The 25,990-nt window shown below is 48.8% G+C and overlaps 2 protein-coding genes across 5 annotated transcripts in view; both read right to left on the bottom strand.

Annotated features, from left to right (window-relative positions):
• The window catches only part of ATP6V0D1 (ATPase H+ transporting V0 subunit d1), a 35,688-nt gene extending 12,331 nt beyond the window's left edge, over window positions 1–23,357 (bottom strand). Inside the window, exons 1-3 of one of the 4 annotated variants that reach the window (XM_054841084.1) lie at window positions 23,167–23,349; window positions 15,543–15,707; window positions 12,974–13,145 (exon numbers count right to left, since the gene is read on the bottom strand). In XM_054841084.1, coding sequence (XP_054697059.1) covers window positions 12,974–13,145; window positions 15,543–15,707; window positions 23,167–23,296 — 467 coding nt within the window. In that variant the 5' untranslated portion in view covers window positions 23,297–23,349. Of the gene's footprint in view, window positions 1–12,973; window positions 13,146–13,298; window positions 13,489–15,542; window positions 15,708–16,840; window positions 17,145–23,166 lie in introns of those variants that run through there. The other 3 variants (XM_054841085.1, XM_054841086.1, XM_054841087.1) reach the window with 3 other exon arrangements.
• Window positions 23,358–24,144: 787 nt separating this feature from the next.
• AGRP (agouti related neuropeptide) lies at window positions 24,145–25,489 on the bottom strand. The gene is made up of 3 exons (XM_054840858.1): window positions 25,312–25,489; window positions 24,933–25,027; window positions 24,145–24,336 (listed from the first exon to the last, which is right to left on the bottom strand). Exons 1-3 carry the CDS (start codon window positions 25,484–25,486, stop codon window positions 24,145–24,147), a joined length of 462 nt encoding a protein of 153 aa, XP_054696833.1. The 5' UTR covers window positions 25,487–25,489.
• Between the last annotated feature and the right edge of the window lie 501 nt (window positions 25,490–25,990).

The raw sequence follows: 25,990 nt of genomic DNA, 5'->3' as shown, positions 1-25,990 counted from the left end.
AGGGACAGCAAGGCTCTGCATGCCTTTGTCAGAAAAGCATTGGGATGCTGCATGTCTGTATATTTCTGAGCTAACAAGGAGGACACAGTGCAGCCCTGTTTCCCTTTGAACCGCATCAAAGGCGGGCAAGTGGAGCCAGTTAAAGGCAGATTTTGGTCGTTTTTATTAGATGGGCTTGCTGCCTCTCAAATATGCTCAAAGGGCACGTCCAGGAACAAATCCACACCTTAGTTCCTCAAACAGGTGCTGCCTTTTTCCTCACACTGCAGGGCTTGGTAAACGTACCTACCTCCTGGCTCTACTATTTTTGCTGAAACCCCTTCTGTGTTTGCAGCCTACCTTTCCAGGGACGCTCAATCTAGAACCACAGCAATCAGCACAAGGTTCCTGTACTAGGAAATCTCCTTTTACCCTTTAATCCGTGAGGTCATTATCCTGCCTTCTGTTTGTGCAACTCTCACCATGGCGATGATTGCAATCTCCAGGACAGCAAGAAGGGCCTGTTTATGAGAACTGAGGGGAAGTCCCTTGCAGTAAGCAGCTGGTTCCCAGTAAATACAAGCATCTGCAGATGCATGTCCATGAGGTGTGCCAGACCAAGGATACAGGAGATCATTTCCCAGCTCCACCATCTGCCCTCAAACGTGCAAGTTCGCTTAGTGCAACACAGTAGCTTTCAGGAAAGACCATAGGCGGGACTACTCTCATCAAAGCAAGGCAACAACATAGGACCAGACTAAATTTGTTTCAACTCAGCCTACAGTGAAGGAACAGGCAAGGAAATAGTCATTGCACGATACTCTAGCACACCTCTTTCCCATTCCCAGCTTACCACGGATCTCGCGCTCTACAAGATATTTGCAGCTTGCAAGGAGCCTGGCCAAAGTCAACCATACAAGAGGAACCGAGGGAAACTGCCTGGAGCCCCTTCTCTTCGCAGGTCTTCAAAGCAGCTTAGCTCCTGGCTTACTGGAGTCACATTGAGCTCATCCGTGTGCTCTCAGTCCAGCTCAGCGTGAAAGCCACAGCAAGGTTTGGGGAGAACAGCCCAAATCTGTCCCTCTTCACACATGAGAAGCTCCTGCTTTCAGACTGATGGTCCCAGGAAAGACAACCCAGCTGGCTTCTGCTGCCAGAGCACATAGCATGGCATTTCATTTATACCTCTTAACTTGCTTGTTTCCTCATCCTTCAAGGAAGTCCGGGGAAATGCAGTCTACAGACCAAATGCCAAGGTCTCTAAGGAGGCCCAGCAGCAAGTTTTTGAAAGAGTACCTATTGAGACTACTTAAATCTCACTGTCAGAGGAGGATTAATCCCTGCAGGAAGAGGGGTTACCATGCACAAGACAGAGGGGAAACTTCTCATTCAAATTTCCACTGCGACAGCATTGCAAACCTTTACAATAACAAGAGAACTGCAGCAGGACAAAGGTCTTCTTGTGCCTGCCAAGGCCAGGCAGACACCAGCACCACTACCTAGTCCTTCCTGATACTTCCCGTTTCCTTCAAGCGAGCCCAGACCATGTGTATTCACAGTCAGTCCCTGCTCGATCCCAGCAAAAGCAGTCATGGCTCAGTCAATCATGACTACGAGGCAAGTCTTCTAGTGCCAGGGCAGCTGGAAAAGCCTCCTCTCATCTGTGGAAGGGGCAACACTTGCCTTCCTGTGCCAGCTCCCAGCAAGAACACATCTGCCTCCATTAGTACAGCTGTACTAAGACCATAGCAGAGGTGCTGGCTACACTGGCATTTCCTCTCAGGCCCAAAGGATTAGATTAATTATGGTGGCAGCAGTTTTCCTAGGAGCTTCCAACTACTTGTTTAATAGAGCAGCTTTTGTCATCATCCTCCCCATCTCCTATTGGGTTCTTACCAGCTTCAAATGTTTCAGCTTTCATGGTTAATGCAAGCTCATACCCCTACAAAAGCATTTGAACCTTCACTAGCTCTCAGTGCAGCTAATAAGAGGAACAGACTATAGGACATGTCAGAAAACAGGAGCAGTTGATCACCTGCAACACCATGAAGTCTTATTGCAGTCTGCTTGGCATGGAAAAGAGATTAGGACATAGGATGGTCTGGTGGGAGATTGGTAGAAGGACCAACAAGCTCCTTGGTGAGGACAACCCCCTGCAGTAGGCCACTGGAAACACTCAGTAGAAGCTCAGAGGAGAAAGTACTACATGGAGGCCCTATATAAGCTAAAGCCAGCGACATGGGGTGGAAGGGCTTTATTTAAGCGGTAGAATGGCACCGCATCTCAAGCCCCCAACCTTGCCTCCACAAAGACCGTAGCAAAACTCTTGGGCAAAAACATGTTTTCACTTCTGCTTTGAGCTGCTATCTGCTCACGCAGAGAGATGGACATGAAAAGAGTGGATGTTCAGCCAGCGTTTCAATGTGCACAGTTACGCCCTGCCTCGCTCTTCCTGTTACCCACTGACTTGAGGTGTGGTATATTCCAGAAATTCACATTCACAGAAATACAATTTCAGTTGATACTGAGAAGCGTCAGTAGCATCTCACACAAGAGTAGAATTTCTTATTAAAGGACAGGAAAGAGTCAGCAAGCACAGAAGTACCATCCACAGCATAAGAGCAATGATGGTTTACAGCTTCCTGAAGTCCAGGACAACCAGAACCAGTATCCTCGCTCCTCCAGCGACACTCAGTTCAGCACAATCCACACAGGGTGGCACTCGCATAAAGAGAACAAAGCCGGGCTAGAATATGCCTAGAGAAGCTAAAAGGTGTGCATGGGGGGTAAAATGTTCCTTCTAGCAGCAGCAGGTCACAGAGATCACTCTCACTGCTGGTTTTGGGACGTATGGTCTCAGACAGGCACAGCAGAGACCTCTCAGAAAACAGGAGAGCCAGGCCCCAGAAGCTAACTTCTGGGATAGTCATCCGTGGATAGCTATCAAGCAGAATCAAGGAGGAGAACACACATGCAAGAGCCATGTACAGGTACTATGACTACATCGTCCTCCTTTTGGAGTTATTTAAGTACAGCCACAGATAAACAAAACACACAAGAAAGATTGCAATGGCCTGGTGAACATCAGGAAAGGCTTTTTAGCAGGGTAGCACATAAAATGCATGTAAGCTCATCACATGGGGCATTTACAACTTGGCCTGAAGGCATAGCCCTGCAAGGCATCGACCCCAAGACAGTTAGGGCTTCTCCCTCCCCCACTTACTAATCTAATCTAATCATAAAGAGTCATTGTCCTACAGCAGATAGGTTGGTTTTTTATTGCTTTCTGCTCCAGGATACTAAAGAAACCGTAAACAATACTGCAAGTGATCACAAAGCATGACTAATGACGGAACATTGCATGACCTGCGTTTCTCAGGGATCCTCTGAAAGCCTTGCCAAACTGTAGCTTAACAGCTGCTCTGCAAGGGGTCACGAGGACAGCCCTCCGTCTCAGCAAACGCAGAGAGCTGATGCAGAAGTGCATAGCAAGGAAGAACCGGGCTGCAGCTCGGGGGTTTTGCCAGGATGGGTTAAGGTATTGCATTGCTCAAGCAACTTTAATGCTTTCCAAAACCAGCATTAGACTTTAATGCAGACTAATGCTAGCAAGGCCAAAGTCACTATGTGATTGCATTGGGCAGTGGCTCAGATTACCGTAGAAGCATGTGTTTATTTTGGGATGAAAAAGGGAAATCTCCAGCGGAATCAGAGCAGTACTCTGAACTCGGCATGAATTCTAGAGACAGCTTTAAATGATGATGAGGTTGTTTTGACTATAGTCACTTTAGCATCTAGCACTTCCCTCTTGCAGCTCATCCAGTTCGTGTATTCAGGGGGCTGAGGGAAGAAGTAACTTAAGGAAAAGGTTGGATGTACCACTGCTTCCTTGGGTTTGTGCATAAGTACACAGACCCATCTCTCTATCCCCCTGGGTTCAAGACCTGAGCAAAGGTGCCGGTATGCAGAGCCACTCGTCACACCCCTCTCAACCTCCCAACATAAGCAGTCACGGCAAAAAGCAACACACAGACTTCAAAGCACAAAAGAGCAGTAGCTGACGCTAAGAACAGTGCCAACAGTAAGATGCTTCTATCTGGAGTGTCATTTTAAGATCATCAGTAAATAACAGTATAGCTGTCCTGACGGGAAAGGAGAGGGATGTTGCGCATCAGGAAGACCTCAGTGCCTCACCGAGGCTTGTTTGAGTAATAGTAGATGAACCGAGTTAAGGATTAAATCAGTTTTTCAGCTCAGACTAGAGCAAGTCAGACCAGCAGCTTCTGGCCAGGAGCAGTTTTACCCCTCGTCTGCAGCTGAAGCTCAGGCAGTCCAGGGAATGGCAAGAGTAGATGCAGCATGTGATTGTCTCTGCTCAAAGTGCACTGATATCTTCCTATCTTTGCACACTGTCTTTCCTAGAGTCACACCAATAAAAACCACACCTAAGTGGTAGGTTCGTGAACCTGCCAAAGAGAAAGCTGAGAATTTCATGGTTGCCACCACAAACCAAGGGCACTCAGCCAATAAGTGGGTCCCCTGCTAAACTTAGATCAACGAGACCATTTCACAGCAAAGAGTTGTAACTTCACAGTACTACAGAGGCTGTGGCAGCCTTTCAAATCCAAGTATCCAGGAATGTTCTCAGCATCAATCTATATTTAGCTGCATCTCCACATGATTTTTACCATCTTGTAGTGAGTCTAGGTCTCTTGGGATACTGACCTCAGTTTTCCAGTGGTATCATCCGGCTCATAAGCAGTCATACAGTGTTAGCTGCATTAAAGGCTAACGAGAAAAAAAAGCTAGATGAAGTACTTTACATTTTGAAGCTTTATGACTATCATATTGTGTTCTAGATGCGTACAAACCACTTGAAACACCGGGGAATGTTTTGAACACCTCACAGCCTCATGTAAGAGTCTCTGTTTGCTTTAACTCAAAGCTTGATCTCAGAGCTTGAGAAACACTAGGCTGGTATGCAAGGCTGAGTCCTGGCACTCTGTGCTGTGCTGAGCAGACTTCAGCACTAATTACATTTTAAATATTGACCAGAAACATCTAATCATGCTGCTTTCACACAGACCAGCTGCAAAAGCTAAACTTGCATATACTGTTTTCTTACCTTCCTTACATGTAAAGCACTATTAAAAAAATTCCAAGGATATAAAAGAAGATTAAACTGCACAAACTCACATTGTCCCCAAAACTGCCTGAAGTAGTTAAGAAAGCTGAGTGAGTTTAACGGCCTAAATGCCCTTAGCTGATTCTCAGTAAATGTGTGGTCTGGGCTTAAATAACACAGAATCCCAGACTGGTTTGGGCTGGAAGGGACCTCAAAGCCCATCCAGTCCCACCCCCCCTGCCATGGGCAGGGACACCCTCCACCAGCCCAGGTTGCCCAAAGCCCCATCCAGCCTGGCCTTCAACACTGCCAGGGAGCCAGGGGAAGCCACAGCTTCTCTGCACAATCTGTGCCAGGGCCTCAGCACCCTCAGAGAAGGATTTTTTCCTAATATCCAATCATAACAACATATAGAACGTTACTGTGTATAAAGACCTACTGCCAGCAGAAGACAAGGAAAAAAAACATGATGCCACTTGACATGCAGAAAACCATATGGGGTAGACGCAATATTTTGCTTGGCCTCTAAATATTGCAGTATTTACGCAAAGCTCTATAGAAGTATTTGCTAGATTTCAAGCTAGCATACAGAATGGATCTGGAAGAGGGGACTAGGACCCAAGATGCCCTCAGGAATTCTTCAGGAGCAGTGCTGTTGGCCCCCAGGCCTTCTCTGGACTGAACTTGCCAGCCTAGAGCACTGGGGGAGGCAAATCGATGGAAAAGCAAAAGGAAAATGAAGGCTGCTAAGGTCCAGCACCAGAAGACCTTGAGAACGGTTTCAGTCAAGGAGTGAAGCATATCGCACGGGGACAGAAGTGCTCAGCGAATGTTCATCCAACTGAAGGCATTGCACGCAGGTTGTCCTCTGGAAAAGTTGCAACGACACATAAATTGATCAGAGGAGCACTGATAACCTCTTAACATACTCCTTCCCTCCCTATTTTATGCCTCTAACAGACATACTGTCCAGCCTGTAGAGGGAAAGATTGCGAGAAGGAACATGAGGGAAGTGGTAGGACTGTCCCTGCGAGCTGCAGAATCACCAAGGGATTCAGCTTTAAACAAAGCCCAAGTAGATAGTTAAGTCCCCACACTGCCTCTGGATGAAACAGCATCAGCTTGGACACTTGCGGGTGTTATCCAGGGGCGATGCGTTCTCACCTAATCACCCACAGCTTGCATGCTAGAGCCCCTTCTCAGGGCTGCAGAGTTTCATTAAAGATTTATCTTTCTTAGTGAAACACAGGCCTACATCTGGAGCTCAGCAGTAGCATTTTGCTGCATCTTTACTGCCACTGATAACCTTTTGCTGGCTTTTCCAATCATTACCGTGGCTTGCTGTGCTTGCTAGGCACCATGCTAACACCTTCCAAAAGAAGAACAGCGATGATCAGAAGGAGGGTTACACTGTTCCAGTTCAAATCCACTGGCCAAATGAAGTGTTCTCCAGGCACTAGAGGTTTGGGGGGAAGAAAAAAAAGCATCCACTCAACATAATACACAGTGAAATCCACCTTTCAAAAGAGTCCCTTTGCAATGAGGACACCTGCAGCCACACCATTTTGAAAGATGACTTCCATGGCCACCACTTAGGCATGCAACCCAGTCCATTTTCATAGACATTGGTTCTGGGAAACTGGTATGAGATCTGTATCCTCTAGGTATGCGGGAGAACAGATGCAGTTCTGATGCTACCACCCACAGGATGCAAGTCTGTGATCATTTCCAGACCATTAGTTACATGCCCTCTTATTTTGAATATTGCATAATCCCTCCAAGAACTTGGCTTATCAGTTCAACTTTGCACTCCCTGCAAACAGGGAAGCTGTTTGTCAGAAACCTGTGCTTCTCTGCCAAAACTGTCTCTGCCAGAAAAGGCTCATAAACCTTTTATTGCAGGATCCCCGGCCACTATGGTAATTTTTGCTTCCCGATCCCACCGCCTCTAAGGAGTCAACAACTAATCGAAAATAGTATAGTGCACTTTTAACCACAGCAGCATTAGGAAAGATCCTTCAGATTGTTGCATTCACCCAAATAAACTGCAAGTGTCTAATGTACAGAATTTGGATTTTTTTCTTCTGCAAGAAAAGACTTCGAAAGGATGCAGTCGTGTTTTATAACCTCTGCAGTTATACCACACACTCCAGTATATGTAGAATAAAGACAGGCAACTTCCTAATCCAGAGAAGAAGATTATTGCTCTTCAGCTCAAGTAGCAATTGAAACAATTTGGCTCCAGAAAAACCACTGCTGCAAGATTAAGTTTGAACTCAAAGTTGTGCAGCAGAAACTAGATCTATCCAGTGCAGGGGAGAGGCAGAGCAAGACTGGGTCAGGGAGAAGGTAATAGAGGAAAGCGTCAGCTAAGAAAAGGCATGTGCAAGGGGAAGAGGTACATGCAGCCTCATCAAAAACACGTCTTGTGACCACAAAAACATACTGAAAGTCAAGTTCCCAGCTGCATCCTCAGGGCAACAAAGAACCTGGTTCCCAGCCCTAGCAGACTGGCAAGGTAAAGACAAAAGATGACCTAGTCTGTCCTCTGAGGACGAGCTTCATCACAGCTTTGGAAAACGTGTTTAGACCTAGCTTCCCCTCAGACCTCACTCCTACAGCGGACTCAGTTTCCACACAGTTACCAGCAGCTCCCCCACCTCAGCAAAAGATCGAACCCTTCTCTGCCCATCAGCTCGCTGCAAGAGCTCAAGGGGCCCATCAGCTGCCAGAGCCCTCACGTCAGGCTGCTGTGAAACCAGACTTTCCAGAGCAGGAAGAAACTGTGCTAAAGCAAGGGCAAAAAACCCCCTTCCTTCCCCCCGGAAAAATATTAAAGCTGACAATCTGATCAGGCTACAGCAGGCTACAGTCAGGAGAGACAGCGTGAACCACAGATAAAGAATTCTATCTAAACTGTATACAGGAACACTGGAAGGAAGGAGAGACAGGACATGGCACCGTGTCAGGCTAACACAAAGAACAAAGCCTTTACAGAAAGGCAGGGCAGCACATCACCGAGAAGAACCTAAAACCCACTTCCATCCCACAAGTCAATACGTGCTTGTTGAATTCAGGAAGTGGGTTTTGCTGTTTCAAGTACACTTAATACCTGTTTGTTGCTGCCCTACAGAACATCGCTGCATTCCCTCAGCCAAACATTCTATTGTTTGTGTTGGAGCAGAGATGTTAACAGCCAACTTGTGCCTATCAGTCAGAACCTACTACGGTCAGATGAAAAACACAGGGAAGCACCAGCAGTCTGCCAGCAAGGAGCTGCCCAGCAAGGCGCAGAGCTAGCAGGTGTTTGTTACAGAGACCATGGAAGTTCAACAAGTTGAGCTTTTCCTTGCCATGATATGCAGTGGCAGAGGCTGCCAGCTACAGCCACCACTTGAAAAAACAAAAGGGAAATCAGCCAACTTCCTCAATATTTTGGTACTAACAACGCAACACTTGCCACAGCAGAGTTCCTGAAGAGGATCAGAGCCAGGAAAGAGTCAGCGTGGTGCCAGGAGAGGAGCACAACAGGACAGAAATCAGTGGTAGCAAGTGACTTAAGAAATGAAGATCTTGCTTTGGGGTTGCCACCTAGCTGCATTCTAGGGTCAGTTTTGTTCGTGTGCTTTTAAACACCGTCCTCTCCCCTAAGCTCAGGAGACAAGTTAAGTGCTGCCCATCTCCATAGGTGCCCACCCTTACCTGGGGACAGGCAGCCATGGGGCAGGAGTGCCACCTTCCGGCAAGTTGCAGACAGCGCTGCCTCATCTCCCTGGAGCTGGGCAAAGGAGAGGACGCCAGGAGCACACATCCTCCTGGTGCTCCAGAGCCCCCCCGCCATCCCCGCTGCTGCTTCTCTGTCCCGTGTCCTCATCTAGTTCATGGGCCACTTAGAAGAGGTGAAAGAAACCACGAAGCATAATCCCATGCAGGCTTTTGGCAATCAAAGGGGACAAGGACTACGGCTGCTCCCAAGATCAGACAGTTCCCCAGATCTTCTCAGCAATGTGCCCCAGATCAAGGTCTAAGCACCCTCCGAAAACAAGCAGAACAGTCACCTGTGAATCAACTCAAAAGCACCCCAGAGTCCAGCAGGACATTCATGAAAGAGAAAGCTTGCCTTTTTTTTTTTTTTTTTTTAAAAATGCTTGCTCCACCTCCTGGCATCAGTGTTCGACACCCTGGCCACTCTCAGCAAGATGGTACCCAAATGTTTAACGGGCCTCGATGGGCCTGTCTTGTGTGAGGTGATCCAGTATTTCTAAGAAGGCAAAAAAATCTAAGTCCATACAAAGGCATTCAGCAGCAGTGAGTTTCAGAGCTCAGCTGGACATGCTACAGAACACTTCCTTCCATTTCAAGCCAGACACACCACCTACAATCCCACTTGATTTTTAAAGTCTCTGTTTACAACCCAGTGCCTCTCTCTCAAGAGAGTCCCAGCAAACTCAAGCTTTCCTCCTGCAGAAGCTAGCCCTGCTCAAACTTCCCATATCTTTCTACCATTTTCTATTTCAATTCAGTCTGTACAGTTTTAGCACACAGACACATTCGGTTGAGTACAATTTCTTCTTCTGACCAGCTGGTGCCTTGCTTGCCCCGAGCTGTCTACCAGGAGCGGTCTTTACTATTTCCTGCACAAGTTTCATTAACTACTATAAAAAGAAAGGAGTGGGAAATAGCCATGTTCAAAAGGGAAAGATAAATCACCCCATTACGCCTATTTGTGTGCCCAGGGTGGAGGATCAAGTGGCCCAGGCTTGCCCCAGTATCACCCAGGCAGGCAGGATGACACAGTACCTCTGTGCACAGGCACAACATCCCCAGCACTGCCGACGTCTGTTGGCTGAACGTTGTACAATGCTGCCTAGCCGTAAGCCTGGGTGCGATGAAGGCTACCGGCACAAGTACGTGCTGCCAGCCTCCAAACAGAGCTGTTCTCCGCTCCAACTGTTTGGGATGCTTCACACTGTCAGCAGGACAATAATCTCTGAAACTTCTGATCCCTGCCCCAAATCAAGACCTATTATGACCCATGGGACAGTTTCGGGGAACAAAACGCAGCCTGAAAGGCACCCCAAGTCACATCTAGTCTACCCTCTTTTCTACTAGCTCAGTCACTAAATATATTAGGATTATCAACAGAAGATATTAAAACCCACTGGGCAAAACCAGCATTCTCTCCAAACTCCCTGTGTTTCATCATCCTCATTCTTCTGTTTTACTATGTATGTAGTGTCACTGGAATTTATAAGAGCTTCTAATACACTGATAGCAACTCCCACCTTGGGCCAGCTGAAGCTGGTAACACCTTCTCTATTTCATCGATACTCCATTGGTGTGATAAGCGCAGACTCAGAGGAGACCCGTCCATCAGTGGTGCAGCAGAACCACACCAAAACACAACGGAACACTTGTGCACTTCATGCACAAAAGGCTCCGCAAGAGAGTGGAGATGCTCCACGTAGGAAAACGCTTTTCTGCTGCTTCATCTTCTGCCTTCCTCTAGGCAGCACTGCCGACAGTGGCGTTAAAATAAATCTTGTGGGTAAAAAGGAAAAGAGATGAGAGTGATGACAACTCAAGGAAGAAACATCCTGTGTGGAATGGGACCAATATGTTCAAGAAGAGATTACGCAGTTGGCAAGAGACACAGATAGCTGCACAGAATCGTGTTTTGCTATAGAGAACTCAAAGAGACAGAAGCAGAACAAGATCAAAGTTAAATCAAGCTGAGGGCAAAACACCAGTTTTAAACTTAAGTCATTCCAACAGCTGGCAAGAACCAGCCCATAGGATTAGATGAGATGTTTAAGGTTTTCTCTGCACAACTCAAGCTGGATGTAGACATTGGATAAAGGTCAACAGGACTGGTGTAACAGGAAACTGGATTTCCACAGCCATTCACAGCCTTCCTACCAAATCACGCAGAGTGTAATGAGGGCAGGCATGGTCCGAGACCTTTCAGCTGATCTTTTCCACACATGGTTTTCAAAGTTAGGGAACAACAAAGTTTTAAAGTCTGCAAGATACTCATGTGTCCTGCCCAAACTATTGCCTTTAAAAAGATACGACAGAAGCTAAGAGACCATTAGTGATTACTATGATACTTCCTTGGAGACTAGACATTTCCATAAACCTGTAGAGCCGCAAAGGACAGGCATTAGTGAAGGACAAACTACGTAATATTGCCATGCTCAAACAGTACTTTGCTGCGAAGACATCAGTAAAGATGGGCAAAGAGGTATTTTGAAAGTTAACTTAAGTTTGAGAAAATACAAGAGATTGCTCCATACAACTAAGATGATGAGCTAAAAACTGCTTCATCCTTTGCAAACACTGCTCCAAAATCAGGGCTTAGCCATGTCTTGCTCCATATCTGGAGTCAAATATGAAAACTTCATGAGTTTTAGCACAGGCATACCAGAAAAAACTATTTCTTGGAAAACAGGAAAGGCTTAAGAGACAGGCAGCTTTAGCACAGTGACCCAGAAAATAACAGATATGAGCCACTGGGTTGGAAAAATGAGATAGCGTCCAGACATAGGAAGGATGGAACAGGAAGGAATACAGCAGAAGCAGGTCTTTAATCAATATTTGCACATACAGATGCAATGGATAGGCCAAAATTTAAAATCTTTGAATCGACCACAAAGGCCTTTCCACATTGGCCTGCACCATTCAAAAGATCTCTAGGTGGTAAGCAAGATAACGCAGACTCAGCTGCTAAAAAAGCAAGATTAAACACCACTTGCCGGAGTGCCTGCGATGAGCCCAAGCTCACTATAGCAAATAAATGAATGCTGATGCATCTGCTGTCTGACTCAAGAACAGAGTACAATCTTCCTCTCAGAGATCCAAGTTAAGGTCACATTCTACTGACCCAGAAATTCACTTTTGTCCATGAGATATCTCCTTACTGCTCAGAGAAGGCCACTGGCTACGCTGTTTGCAAGCCAAACTAGAGCTTACAGGCACATAGACTAAGGAAAGAAAAAAAGGCAATTTTATTTCCATGTTTCAGATGCAAACTAGCACAACTGGTATCTCACTAAGGCTAGCAATTTCTTTTTATTACCAATTAAAACAAGAGCAACACACAGGGAAGCAGAGGATTGTGGAAAACTACTAGGAGAAGATACTTGCGAGAACGCTGTGCTATTTTAAGGTTTTCACATCAGCTGAACCTGCTGTGGAAGCACACACACCCTCAGCATGTCTTTTCATGCGCTGACAGAGACATGCTGAGGCTGCTGCAGCTCATCCTTCCCTGCTGCATATTCTAGGCCCTCCCTTCCCCTAGAGCTGGTGTTCGTTGGATCCCACTGAGCTGGCCCAGAAAAAACAAATCAATGAAAGATTAACCCCAAAAGTGAAAAATTGTTCAATTTTTGGCCAGCTCAACTCCCTGAAGCAGTTTGTGGAGGGTCAGAGGAAGGCCTACAGCCCCTGCGGTGGGATGGCAGAATCACAGCAACCCTGACAAAGGTTCATCAACCTCGGTGGGTCAGAACTAGCATGCAACTGCTGTCATGCACGTGCATGTGTTTTACAGCCGGATCATATTTTAAAAATTCCAGGAAAATTTAACACAAGCCACAAGGGTGACAGTTCTAATTGAGACTGAACCAATTCTGCAATGGAAAGCAGCTACGGAGCTGTGCTGACGAAGCGTGCACACCCCAGGAGCAGAAGCCTTTAACGACGCAGTGATACCGTGCTGCTGGTTCGAGACCTCCAGATACAACCAAAACAGTTTCATTCAAGAAGCTGCAGAAAACATAGCAGCTACAGGGCTGAGTCTGAGAGCCCTTAAGTCTGGAAGAACACCAACATTTCAAATGCTGTTCACGAACAGCTGGTACTCACGTGATGAAGTCCAGAAAACTTGCTAGGGGCTCATATGCATGGTTCCTCATGTGACGAAACTCCACCACCATCTTCTCCTTCAGCTTGTCGTCTATGACAGAGACGGTGAGCGGGGAGGCTTCATTGGCCAGGAAGTTCCCATAGTCTGTGCTCTGGAGGTGCAGTTTTAAGTCTGAAAAAGAAAAGAACAATTTTACTCTACAGGGTCTGTGTTGGGTTTGGGGGGTTTTTTTGAGCATACCTAAGAGGGCTGTTGCTCAGCACTTCTCTAGGCATTCTCTTCTCTGAAAGATCACCTAGACAAAACCCACATCTTAAGTCATACCCTTGTATTTCTGCTCGGTTTTATCATGGACTATCCAAACGCAGTAAAAGATCAGCATTTCACCACACCAGCCTTGCCCCATCTTAAAGACAAAACTGTGATGCTATCTGTGTAACAGCACACATCTGTGCCAGCTGTCCAGTGCGCTTGATCAAGGTGGAAGGTTACTGATTTTCTAGGAAGATTGCTAGAAATCTGGGAAAAAAAAAAAAAAAAAAAAAAGAGAAAGAAACTTCAGCACTTCATCCAGCCAAAAGTGCTTCAGAGAAGCCTGCAACCAGAGCCATCGGGACCAAGAACTCATCTGCACCCACAAGCAAATTTCCTCAGATATAGTGATGTGGAGGCATCTGAAAAGCTTTTAAAGTCAAAAAGACACAAACCACCTTGAAATTATAAAGCAGCTAGGTTTTACATTATCAAGTCAGTCCAGCTAATTGCACCGGTAAACAGAAGTCAGGCATTAAGAGGTAGAGAGGGGCTGGTGAAGAGGAAGATCATTTAAATCCATCTCGTATGGCAGGCAACCCCTGCCCGGGATGGAGGAACATGCTCAGAAGCCTTCCCCTCCTCCAGTTTCAAGCAGAGGAAACCTTTGTTTCCTCCATTACCCTTGCTGCAGGTCAGGTGCCCAACCAAGCTGCAGTCCTGGCCAACAAGCAACCACAACATGCTGAGCTCTGTCAAGATAAAAGCCCTATTTGAGCCAAAAGCATTTAAGTGTCTCTATGGAAAAACTGAATCCAGAACTGAGGAATGTCATATAATCCTAGTCTACTAGTTGCACTGGTACATAATGTTCATCTCCCTTCAGCTTCACCTCAGAGGACCAGTTAGGCGAGCACCCTCCTAGGGATTCAAGACCTTTATGGAGAAAGGAGAGTAGCTGGAAGAGTTTAGTCAAACCAGATGTGAACACACCATCCAGAGAAAACAAAACAGACATTTCTCCCTGGTTTCTTTGAAGCAGGAGAACTGAGGTTGCCTTTCCCTTCCACTGAACCATACGAGTCCTCAGCATTATGGCACGAGCATCCACGGCACCAAGGTCAGAGCAAGGACTCAGCCTAGCTTGAGGAGTTTGACCTTTGGACATTACATCCAGCTCCAGGCACGAGCTGGAAAGCATCCTCTGCACCAGGCTCCAAGCTGTCCTTGTACTGTACAGTGCGATACTGTCCTCAGCCCAAGGGCTGAAAGAGTCAAATGGCTTTCAAGCAGACTTTAACTCTTCTGGGTATTTCCAAGGAGGTCTAGCAAAGATGGTTTTGACCCAGCACTCTTTAGTTATGAAGATATTACCACTGCTAAGTCTCACAGGAAACAGATGGTGGTTATAGGGGGGGAAAGGCCAGAGACTTAAATAGCACTCAGTCCCTGTCATGTTTCTCAGCGGTTTACTGGAGAGTTTGGTGGTACTCCTACTTTTAGTAAGGAATCCTGGGCACAGCAAAGAGAGCTACCCGCCCAACAACACACATCATGGCTGAAGCAAAGAAAACTTAACCTAGATCTCTGCTCCCCAGACTATGCTGCAGCTAAACAGCTGTTTTTTATTCTGCTGAAACATTATCAACTTATGCTTGCACTTTCAAGGTGGGAAAACACAGTCTGAAAAACTCAAGGCAGGGACAAGGGTCATGTTGAAAACTCCAAAGCCAAACACTAGATCGTGCCAAAACTCAGAATGCCCCTCACCTCCATGCAGCCTGCATAGGATTGTTACTGACAATAATCACTTGCTAAACCCTGTAAAAAGCCCAGCTCACAGGCAGCACTCTGCATGCAAAAAGTTCTCACCCATCTGTTTTGCAATTGCTTGATTTTTGAAAGCTAAGATATAGTCACAGAGGGGAAATCTACCGGAATTATGTCTTAATGAGTTTCAGTCCCTCTTTTGAAAGCTCTTGGGTGCTGAGCTTTGGAGTCCGAGTGGAAATTAAGTTCCACTGTCAGATAACTGCTTTACTAGTTTGCTTTTAGTGGAGGCTGGAGAAAGCATGGAGCAAAATTCAGCAGTTGCTCAATGAATACAAGAGAAAAGCTAAGAGTATTGCACCCATAAAATCAGACCACAAGGGAAGGCACAGGAGACTGCAGTAGCTACATTCATATACCTCCTACTTTCAGTTCTCTGTAATTGTGCAGAGCTACAATAAAAATTAAGCCTGCCCAAAAAGGCATGTGATGTTGTTTTGCAGCTATACAGGACCTTGGAGAGGAAGCAGCTATTGCATATCCTACCGTGCCTTACTTCAGTAGGGAAGCTTCCAAAGGTTTCAGCTTGTTTCCTCAACTCCAATTCTGCTCCTCCAAAACCATCAGTTCCTTTTGGTATCATCATGACTTGCAACTCCGCTCTTACTTTTGAGGCTGCAAGAAGCCACCTTGCTCTCGGGTCTCTTGATGCTATAGAGACACAGTGACACAAGAAGTAGAGTTTGCTGTATCATCCACTTCCAGGAAATCGAAGCTGCATCGCATTTAGACCAGAATCACACAAGCTGCATGCTGAGCCTTGCAGCCTCTTCCTCAACAGCTCTGAGCAAGCTCCCATTAGCTGCTTAGCCAGAGCATTTTGTCCTGCTCGATGGGGGGGGGGGGGGGTGTGCCCCCCCAACCCCACAGCACATTATGTTGCAACTGGAATAAGGGCCATGTTTATATAACACTTGGAATTAATTTTTACAGGGAAGGCCAGCCACAAACTGCAGGAACTAAACTCTTCTGAATCTCTTAGCATCCAAGCAGACAGAACAGAACATATTTTCCAACAATTGGACCGGATTTATAAAACCTGACTCAATGCATCCCACAGCGTACCAGTGCCTGTCCTCCTCCAGCCACTGGGCCAGTTACCGAACCACAGCCAAGAGGGTTTGGGAGTTTTTAGTAAGACTATTCACATCAGGCTTCTCAGTTAAGAGCAGACTAATCCCGTGGTTTCACAAATCCCCTGCCAGAATTGCTGTCCCAGTAGCACGGTGACTAATAAGTGGACCCACTGCTGAGCAGGCCTCAAGCTCTCCAAAAGCTCAAGCTCCTATTTCCTAACGCTGCCACTGGCAGCGACAGCAGCACCTCAGCAGGGGCAGCTGTCAGAGATCCCACACACTGCATGTGGACAAGACACCAGTTGCAAGTCTTCTGCCATGCCTCTTCCCCAGCCGCCTGCTGAAAGAGAAAGAGACCTGCACCCAGAGCCCAGCCACCCTCAATGAGCTCCTCCAGATGCTGACTAACAGCAGCACACAGCCTCAACCTAGCAACTGCTTTTGAGAGGTACGTTTGCCTGTTTCGGCATTTTTTCCAAGCAGTTCACGCACTTTAAGAAACAGACTGAGCCAGCATTTGGCAAGGGAGTGCCTGAATTACCATAATGCTTTTGCTTTCTCCCCCGCAAAAACTGGTGAATTATGGCCAGGTCACAGTTCCCAGAAAGCTGCCTCAAGCAAGAGCACAACAGCTTGTCAGAACGGCAGCCTTTTTCTGCTGAGTATTCAAATAGGGTAGCGCTCAAGATTACCGTGACATATACTTACAGCCACCTCCTTCCAGCTCTTGGATCAGGCCCTCTGGTTTCGATGCAGCTGACTGTGTATGAGGCATAAACACAACTGAAGCTTAATTCAAGGCACCGCTGTGCGAACACCACACCTCGACATTTCAGATGACATTTTCTTGAGAGACTTCAGATCCACAGTAACATTACTATCCTCTCCTGCAAGTTTGCTTTGTCATAGCAAGGAATCAACCCATCACTCAGTCTTTCAGACATCTGCCTGTCATCAAAGCCTGTCCTATAAGCCCCACACGGACAGTGACCCAATACCCCACCAGCTCATACTTCTACCCCTTCCTTCTTCCTGTAGCTGCACTGCAGAGCTCTGAATCAAGTTAAGGGCTCAAGCACTTCCAGGCAAGGACTGATTTGTCTTCTCATGCACAGATATAGAATTAGCTTTCGCAGCTTCTGAGCTGAACTGATGTTTTCACGCAATTATCTGCTGTAATCTCGACATCTCACTCCAAAGCACCCGGGGCCATCGCTGCATATATAAAAATTAAAATATCGTTTGCCATCTCCCAGGCCTGAGGCAGTAAAGTAGTTGAGGGATTACACAGCAGTCTGCTGATCAGCTATATCACCCACATCTCCCTTCAGACGACTGCAGTCATTACCATTTGGCTTGTTGCTGTCTGTTTACAGCCACCTCAGACACTCCTGAAGCTGATTCTCTGAAATTTCACCCGAGAAGCACCCAGAGACCCTTCATTCCCTGCAGAATTTAAGGCCTTTTCTGTGATGGCACACCACCAGCAGTGACATGCCACCTCCCCTCTGCTGTCAAGCAGCAAATTCCTCTGGGCCACAGCTGAACACAGAGAACTGTCGTCTTCGGTCCTTTCCTCCATCAGCGTCTCACCACGAGCTCTTCACCTCTCTGAGATGTCCTCAGCACCAAACAGCAGCCTGTGTTTCTAGCCCAGCCCTTCCTGGGGTTGGACTCACCCCCCTCAGAGCTTCAAACCCAGCACGGCCAGAACTTATTTCCTTAGTAGTCCTCTCCTGATCCTTCCAAAAGGTGAGGTAACCTCTCCTAATCTGCCTGCATCTCCAGTAAGCTTCACCCCTATGTAACCCCTTCCCCGCCCCCCCCCAAAAGCAGACCGCACTAAGTCACGGCTTGTAACCTCAGAGGTCCAGTACACTAACAGGACATCGGCCCGGCACCTAGCACAGCAGTTTAAGGGAGAAGCAACAAATCATTCAGAAGCAAAGAGAAACAAGGCAGAAAGCAGTCTCACACTGCAGGAGCCAAGAGCAGAGGAAAAACAAGACGAAAGCACCGACAGGCTGCCGAGCAGTAATACCTGCCAGGAAACCCAGACACCATCATCTTCTAACGAGGGGCAGGACCCAAACAAGAGCTGAAGCTGCACTAGTGCTAATAGCTGACCTCAGCTTGAAGTTTAGCTAGGAGAAGCTATGAAGCAGGTCTCTGCCCAGTAAAGGAGGCCAGAACAAACAGCACAGAGCCTCTGCTGAACCCTGCAGGAAGCCAGAGACCACAGTGTTTGTTTGCCACCATGATTTAGCAGGCCATGCAAGTGCCATCTTTCTTCCAATAAATAATGTTTTCCTTGAGCTTATTTTAACAGGACAGCTGATTACCCAGCAACAGCAAGTGGTTGCACTGGAGGACACGGGACAAAGCACAGAGATTAGCAGGACAGCCTTCCGGCTACTGCTCTGTTGCTGCACGAGCAGCCAGCATTCACAGGACAGGAAGGGTCTATATCCTCCTCCAGTCTCACCATTCCCACATGCTCTGCCACATCTGATTCAAGGTAGATCTAAGCATGGCCATGCTTCAGGACCATCAAGTGGCCTCTCCTTGCTTGGTTGTACAGCAGAGCTGCGCAGGAAAGGATCTATCCAATTCCCCTCACACCCAGGAGAACACCATGAGCTCCACCATGGACCAGGGTGCCAAAAGCACTCTTGGAGGTAGTCCGTAGCTATGATAGCAATGCAACTTCTCTACATGAGAGATACACTGCCCATGCAGTTAAGCTGAAAGAGAAGCCCGTCTGCAGCCTTTTGGGGCCCAAATTCCAGGACCACAGTGATAAAATGGAGGAGAGAAAGGTAGCACAGCCTCTCCCGCTCTTCTCTCAGCAAAAGGAGATACGGCAAACACTCAGTATGTAACACCATAAAGCAACAGCAACCTCCAGGGGAGGAAAAAAAAAAAAAAAAAAAAAGAGATCCTTGGGACTATGAAAACAAAAACACACACTCAGCAGAAGCCTGGTGCACAGAGGACGTGCTCCCTAACACCCATTTGTTGGGGGCAATGGTATCCTCATACATGCCGGAGCCCTGTTTCCTGAGCTGACTGAAAGCAGCACTCCCCTTCTGGGCAGCAAGGGCTACACAGAGCAACCCTGGAAATACTCTTCCAGACTCAAAACCAACCAATGAACCTGTCCAGTCTTAGTTTATTCCACACAATCCAGCCCTGTATCAAGAGTTTAGTGCTCAGTATGTATTACTACAGGTGCATTCAACAGGAAACAGGGCTCCAGCATGTGTGAGGATACCATTCATGCAGACCACCATGCCCTCCAGCTGGCATGGGGCCAGGCAGTCTAGGACAAGTGTGACCTCATTGCTTCAAGCTCTCTGATTTCACTGTTGATTTGCATGTGCCCTAGAAATGGAGGCCTGTGGACTAAACTGAGGAGATGAGAGAACACAGCAGTCTCGGAAATCCTTTCTTTCTAAAATAATCACATTTATTTTCTTCTCCTAGCTACCCTTCACCTCCCAAATGCATCTTTGGGGCTCAGATGGTTACTGTGCTCTTCCCCAAGCTGATGTGACACAACACTACTACCTTGACTACCTTGGGGTTACGAGGACTGAAAACCCAGCGAGTTTTCACAGGACAACTCCACAGCAAGTTGATAAACTGCAGGCTGAGATGCACAAATAAAACATGACAGACCACTGTGGGGGTACGAGACTAGTTCCACACACAACTTAAGCTGAAGACAGGACAGATCCCATCCCTCCATGTGCACACCACTGTTTCCATAAGTCCCCAGCTGAGCCGACTGCACAGACAGAAGCACTAGCACCCACAGAGAGGTGGTGGTGGAAGCATGCAGCCTCTGGAAAGCCTTTCCCAACAGAGGTCCACACTAGCAAGCTTGAGCCAACTACCAGCCACTTCTCAGCTGGCCATTTCACAGCCTCATCACCCAGCTGGAAGACAACACAACCTGCTACTGAATTTCACCACACCAATCACCTTTATCACATTGGCAGGTCAGAAAGAAATTGGCTTCCTACACTGTTGCTGTGGAAGCAAGAGGACTATTAACAATAGGAGGCTCGTGAACACTGACTGGAAGGTAGAGAAATTCCTGTTTCTAAAGAAGATGTTTTTGTGCACTTCCCAGGCTCCATATACTTTTTGCAGTACAGAGCGTTGCAGACTGACAGTAAAGCCTGCCGATAATCTACATTCCAGTCCCAGACTGAACTCTGCTTCTTAAAGCAGCACTGCTGTCCAACCGCATCAACAGCTTTTTATTCTCCAGAGGTGATACCAGACCTCTAATGGGCTACCATGGCTTTTAGGAGCTGGAGAGAGTTCACCATCCTTTTGACAGTAGAAGTCTAGGTGGCTCATAACTTTGGTTATCCAAGACAGATTCCATGCAAGAACAGATCCATGCTCACACCACTGAACCAGAAGAAAACAGCTCCAAGTCCTTCACTGACACCTACTGTCAGAAGCAGGAATTGGCTACAACAGAGGGCCAAGCAGGTTCCAAGCAACATCCAGCACAGGTGGACAACACACAAGAACCTCTGGCTGAGAAAAAGCCAGAGCGCCAGGACTTTAGGAGCTGAAAAAAGGGATTAAACATATTGTTGCCAAAGGTTTCAAGAGAAAGCTTAAGCCAGAACAGCTCTCTCACCCTCCCCTCGATCCTGGTCATGTTTTCCTGCCCCTTTTTAAAGCCAGCTCCGGTGTCTGCATGAGCACAGAAGCCTATTTGGCTCTCTGTTTCTGACTCATCAAGAAGCAAGGGCTCAAATCAGCTTACTTTGTGATCAGACAAGCGGAGATGAGAAAGAATCACACAGAAAAGCATGATCTCCTCCTTCCAGCAGCACTAAGCTGTCAGCCCAAGTCCTGAAGCAGAGAAGTGAATTCCTTTCTGCTTCCAGATGGATCCAAGCACACAAGAGGGAGCAGCATTTCAGACCTGGAAGCACGACATCCTCCAAGCAATGTCAATACCAGTGACCAGCCAGACACCCGATTCCCAGGGCCAGCCCCAGAACAGCCTTGGTCCTTCAGGATTTCTCCATGGCCAAGGGGATCATTTGCTCTGGGACTAATTGCAGGGCCAAACTCACACGCAAAAAGTGGCAGCAAACACAAAACAGAAACAGTAGAGAAGAATGCTTGGCTATTTTACGCCTAAGTACTTATTATGGCTGCTGATAACCAAGCAGTGGCTAGTTTGAGTGCAGACAAGCACTCAAGAGAAGGAGAGAAGGAACACACAATAAAAGTCTGTGGAGCACAGAAAACAGGTACTGAAATGGGAAAATCAGAAGTTAAAAGGTCAGAGGAAAAAAAATTGTCTGACCACAGACCTACACAAGTGATCAAGAGCAACACTCCTTTGAAGGAAAATCCTTTTACAAGAGCACACTAGACAGGGGCATGGAATGCCAAGTGGAGGAGGAATGAGATTGGCAGTGAACTTGGAACAGCCTTCAAGATCCAAACGAAGCTTGACAAGGAGCACAGCAGCAGCCCTGCCACCAGAGAACCGTCAGGAATGGGACAGTAACAACACCAAGACAAACATACGGGAACTCCAAACTGACTCATTCCCAGTGCAGAAAACACTGCTCCGAGGGAGAGCTACATTTACGCAACTTGGCTCAGAAGGCAAGGAGGGGAGAAAAAAGAGAAGCTATAAATACAGAAAGACTACAGAGAGGAAGTTATCTGCAGGGAAGGTGATAAAGTGATAGTTTAGGCCATGCTGACACTTCTGACGAGCAAGAGAGCAGGAATAGCTCTCCCACTGCCCTCTTTCAGGCCCTGGGCTCCATAGCAAAAGTGACAGACACTGCTGCAAGCAGAGAGCTGCAGAAAAGGCTGGATGAGAAGTGGCTTCTGTCCTAAGTAAAAATATCCTGGATATTTTTAAGGTAGATACTGAGGCACATCACAGCACTCTGTTCCCGTTCTGTTGTTTAATGTTTGTGCGAGCAACTCTAGGTAACTTGTATCCAGGGTTCAGCTGGCCAAGGATCCCTCTAGGCAGTCAGTATTAATTTCAATCGCTCAGCAATGATCATCAAGATAAAGCTGATGCTTAATTAGTATTTTTAGAAGAAAGAACAATTCGATTATTATAATCCCATCGATCAAAACAACTAACATCTCTGGATACATATGTTTGTAGCCTATTTCAATAGAGACCTGGTTTTGATCTTCATGATCTGTGATCGAGGTTCTGGACACGACTAAGTGAAAACTGTTAAGCAGGTCACTGATACAGAGGAACAGTTCAGCACCGACTAATTAAGATGAGCTGACCACAGGTGATGAGTATCACAGAGCAAAACCTTCATATCTCTCCAGGTTTGTGCACACTGATCTAGAAAAAAAAGGTGATGGCTGGAAGTCAGAATTAGCCTTGAAAGAGAGCTCAGGATTACAGGGGAAGGGAATCACTAAGATCTGCACCGGATTTTTTCCACTAGCAATCCTTCAATAACAGCAGGTACTTTCCTAGACATCCTGATCTCATCAAAAACTGATCATGGGTACCAGGGATTAAGCTAGATTACCCCAATAATCTTACTTCTGGCCTTAAAAAGGTTTCCTGCACTGCCTTTTAGGAAGCAAAAGCACAAAACAAGATTCCTCAGCAAAGCCTGACAAACCTGCCAGGCTCCCAACAACCGCAGGACACGCACCACAGCTATACAGCCACCTCAAGAAAGCACTGGGAACTCAAGCTTCCCTAACTACCGTATCAGCTGTTGCAATCGCACGGTCGGGCTGGCCGGGAAACGGAGTCAGCTGAGCAGCTGGGGGTGGGGAGGACCAAGAGCCTACTCAGCCAAGGGGTGAAAAGAGGACTGCGCCTCAAAAACGCCACTGTCAGCTCTTTTTCCTACTGCCACGCAACCCCTTGCCTCCCCACCGGCCCTCCACCCTCACATCAACCGAGCTTTCCCCTCAGCCCACCAACCAGGCCTTCCCCTCAGTATAAGGGGGGGTATCCCCACCCGCCTCGGACCCCCACCGCCACTCACCCTCCAAGCTCTCACACTGTACCAGGTTCACGTAGTCACCTTGCCGCAACACCCCCGCCTTAAAACCGCGCACCAACCCTTCCAGGTAACCGTTATCCACGTTAAAATACAGCTCCGGGAAAGACGACATGGCGGCCGAACGACAAGACGAGCGAACTATCCTCCGGCGCCTCACGTGACCCTCCCGCCGCTCACGTGACGCTGCGTGGCTCCGCCCCTCCCTTCCCGGCAGGCAGTGCGAGGGCGGCGAAGCGTCTGAGGAGATGGCGGTCGGGGTTGGGATGGCGGCGACCGGCAGCAGCGTGGCCCCGGCACCGCCGGCCACGCGGTTCCCGGCTTCTCCAGCGCCGCACTCCCCTGTGAGGCCTCCCCTCTTCCCCCCCCATCCCCCCCCATATTCTCCCCCAGCGCTAGGCCTGACGCTGGCTTCCAGCACCCCTGAAAGCCCGTCTGTGAGTTTTTAAGGATTTTCACAGCCTCCGCGGACACTTTTAACCCCCTGAGTGCACCTGGTGGCATGACGGTTAGTGGTGGAGGAGGGGGTGGTTTGCGCTGGCTGCAGGTACCCCATTCCTTTGGGTTGACAGCTTGCAGGTTCCCTGGGTGTAAAGCACCCTGGGCCACCGTGAGCGATACTGGCAGGAGAAGAACACAAGTAAAGCTCCCACCTCCTGGGGCACCCCTCCTGCTGAGAAGCCACTCGTCTACCAGGAAGGGCCCTGCAGGAGCTGCCCTGGAAAATAAAAATGTCGTTTTGTTTGACGTGAAGGTGCCCTGGACTCTTGGCTGCATGGACATGGTGCCCACCTGCGTGCAGGTACCGGCACCTTGCTGCTACCCCTCTCCCCTGAGATCCCAGGTGGACACATTGAACCATTCCCACTCTGCGATGGCTTTTGCTAATGGCTGCTTTATTAGAGCTGCAGAGAAGGAGGCAGCACACGCGGGGAAGGAGCGGGCAGCCCCACGGCATGGGCGCTAGTTCTTGCCGCAGGGGAAATTGGTGCTGATTTTCCTGCAGTAGCAAAAAGCGTTGAAGAAGCGGCAGTAGCAGGTGGCACAGGGGTCGCAGCAGGGGACCTGATGCCCGAGGCAGGACTCCAGGAGACGGACGCAACGGCGTGGGGAGCGTTCTTCTCGGCCCGCAGCTTGCAGTTCTGTGGACGATGCCTGCGGGAGAGAGGAGGAGGAGGAAGAGGAAAAGGATTGGTGCTGGACCACCATGCCAGCAATAAAGAACTGTGTGGGAGAAAGCCAAGAGTGGCTGCTGAAACCTGCCGCTGCCAACAGCAGAGAGCTCTGTCGTGCTCAACTCCAGGCTCGGTCTGTTGGAAATCACCGCTGAGCCCCGTGGGCTCTGGGTGGGCATCACTGCCTCTTCCACCAGGACTCAAGGTCTTTATGCACACGTTTATTTTGAAGCGTAGCCCCAACTTTAGTGAAGGTTGCCACGCCATCTGCCCAAACAGAGACACCAGGGGCTGAGCTGAGCAAGACGCAGCACTGCCCAGCAAGCTCCTGCTCTGCGGAGGCTTCCTGGGCTGCCTCAAGGTTAATTAAATAACCAGACACAGGAACGCAGGCTTGGACCACCCTCCTTTGAGTGCCGTAGCCCTTGGCAGCTCTGGGCAGCTTGTCCCAGCCCTGGCTGCTCCCCAGGGAGCACCACATTGGGTGTTTGCCCCAAAGCCCCCCTGACCCCAGGTCGCCTTGGCCCGAGGCTGCCCCGCTCTGGGGTGTCTGTAAGAAAGCTCAGGGAGTGTCACCTGCGGTTCCAGCGCGCCGCCTCTCTGCATGAGGTCACCGTCGGCTTCTTGGACCTCCAGGGCCATCTGCTCAAACCCCAGCCTGGGAGGAACTCCTGCAAGATACGGAGAAGCTGGACAGGAGGCAGCTGAGGCGGACTGCTCTGATTCTGCTCCCCATGGTCGTCTGTCCCCCAGAAAAAGCCCCCCACTCCCTGCGGGCTGCCAGGGTGGCGGGAGGGAGGAGGCTGCTCTCACAGCAACCGGAGAAGCTGCGCTGCTTTAAGGGGATCCCCTGCATCTGACCCCAGGCGTGGTCACTTCTATTTTGGGGACCCCTGGCATGCCAGTGAGTGGCTGATGGGGGGCAGCAGGAGGACAAGGGGGCCGCAGGACTCACCCGCCGGCTCTGCAGACACCTCCTTGACTTTCCGTAGCAGGCTGGAGTAGCGGGCCCTGTCCGCCCCCTCTAGCCCCCCGCTTGCCTTCTGCAGGTGGCCGCGGCTGAGGTCAGCGGTGAGGACAGCTTGGATCCCCTGCAGCAGCCCGCAGCACAGCAGCAGCACGTTCAGCATGGTCCTGGGGGGCAACCTGTGCAGAGGGGGGGTCCCTGCCGGCATCAGCCCACCTGCTGGCAGCCTGGCCCTGGCCCCGGCCTCCACCCCACCGCCGCCACCCCCCCCCGAGCAGTGCTGTGTCGGCAGGAGGCAGCCTCTGCCAGCACGGCCACCGGCACCGGGCTGTTTGCTCTCTTGGTCTCAAGAGCCTTTCTTGGGCCACCACATGCCAGGGAGCTTCATGCGGACCCTCCAGAGCTAACGCGCATGCCGTGGTGCCCCCCACGTACGGGCACATTCGTGATCTCACCGCGGAGCGGGTGAGCAGCAGAGGATGGACTGAGACTTGATTTTTTTTGCAGCGGTTCAGGGTCTCTGTGCCCCACGCACAGCCTTCAGCAGCCGCCGGACCATCGCGGTGCCACGCCTTCACCGCCTGCACGTGCACGGGATGTGGCCGAAACATCTGACACGGCTCCTGTCGAGCCCAGCACCTCCCTGTTCTTGCCCAGCTCCTCTGTA

This window comes from Grus americana, chromosome 13, assembly GCF_028858705.1.
Source record: "Grus americana isolate bGruAme1 chromosome 13, bGruAme1.mat, whole genome shotgun sequence".
Lineage (NCBI taxonomy): Eukaryota > Metazoa > Chordata > Aves > Gruiformes > Gruidae > Grus > Grus americana.
This window is presented reverse-complemented; position numbering and strand designations above follow the sequence as displayed.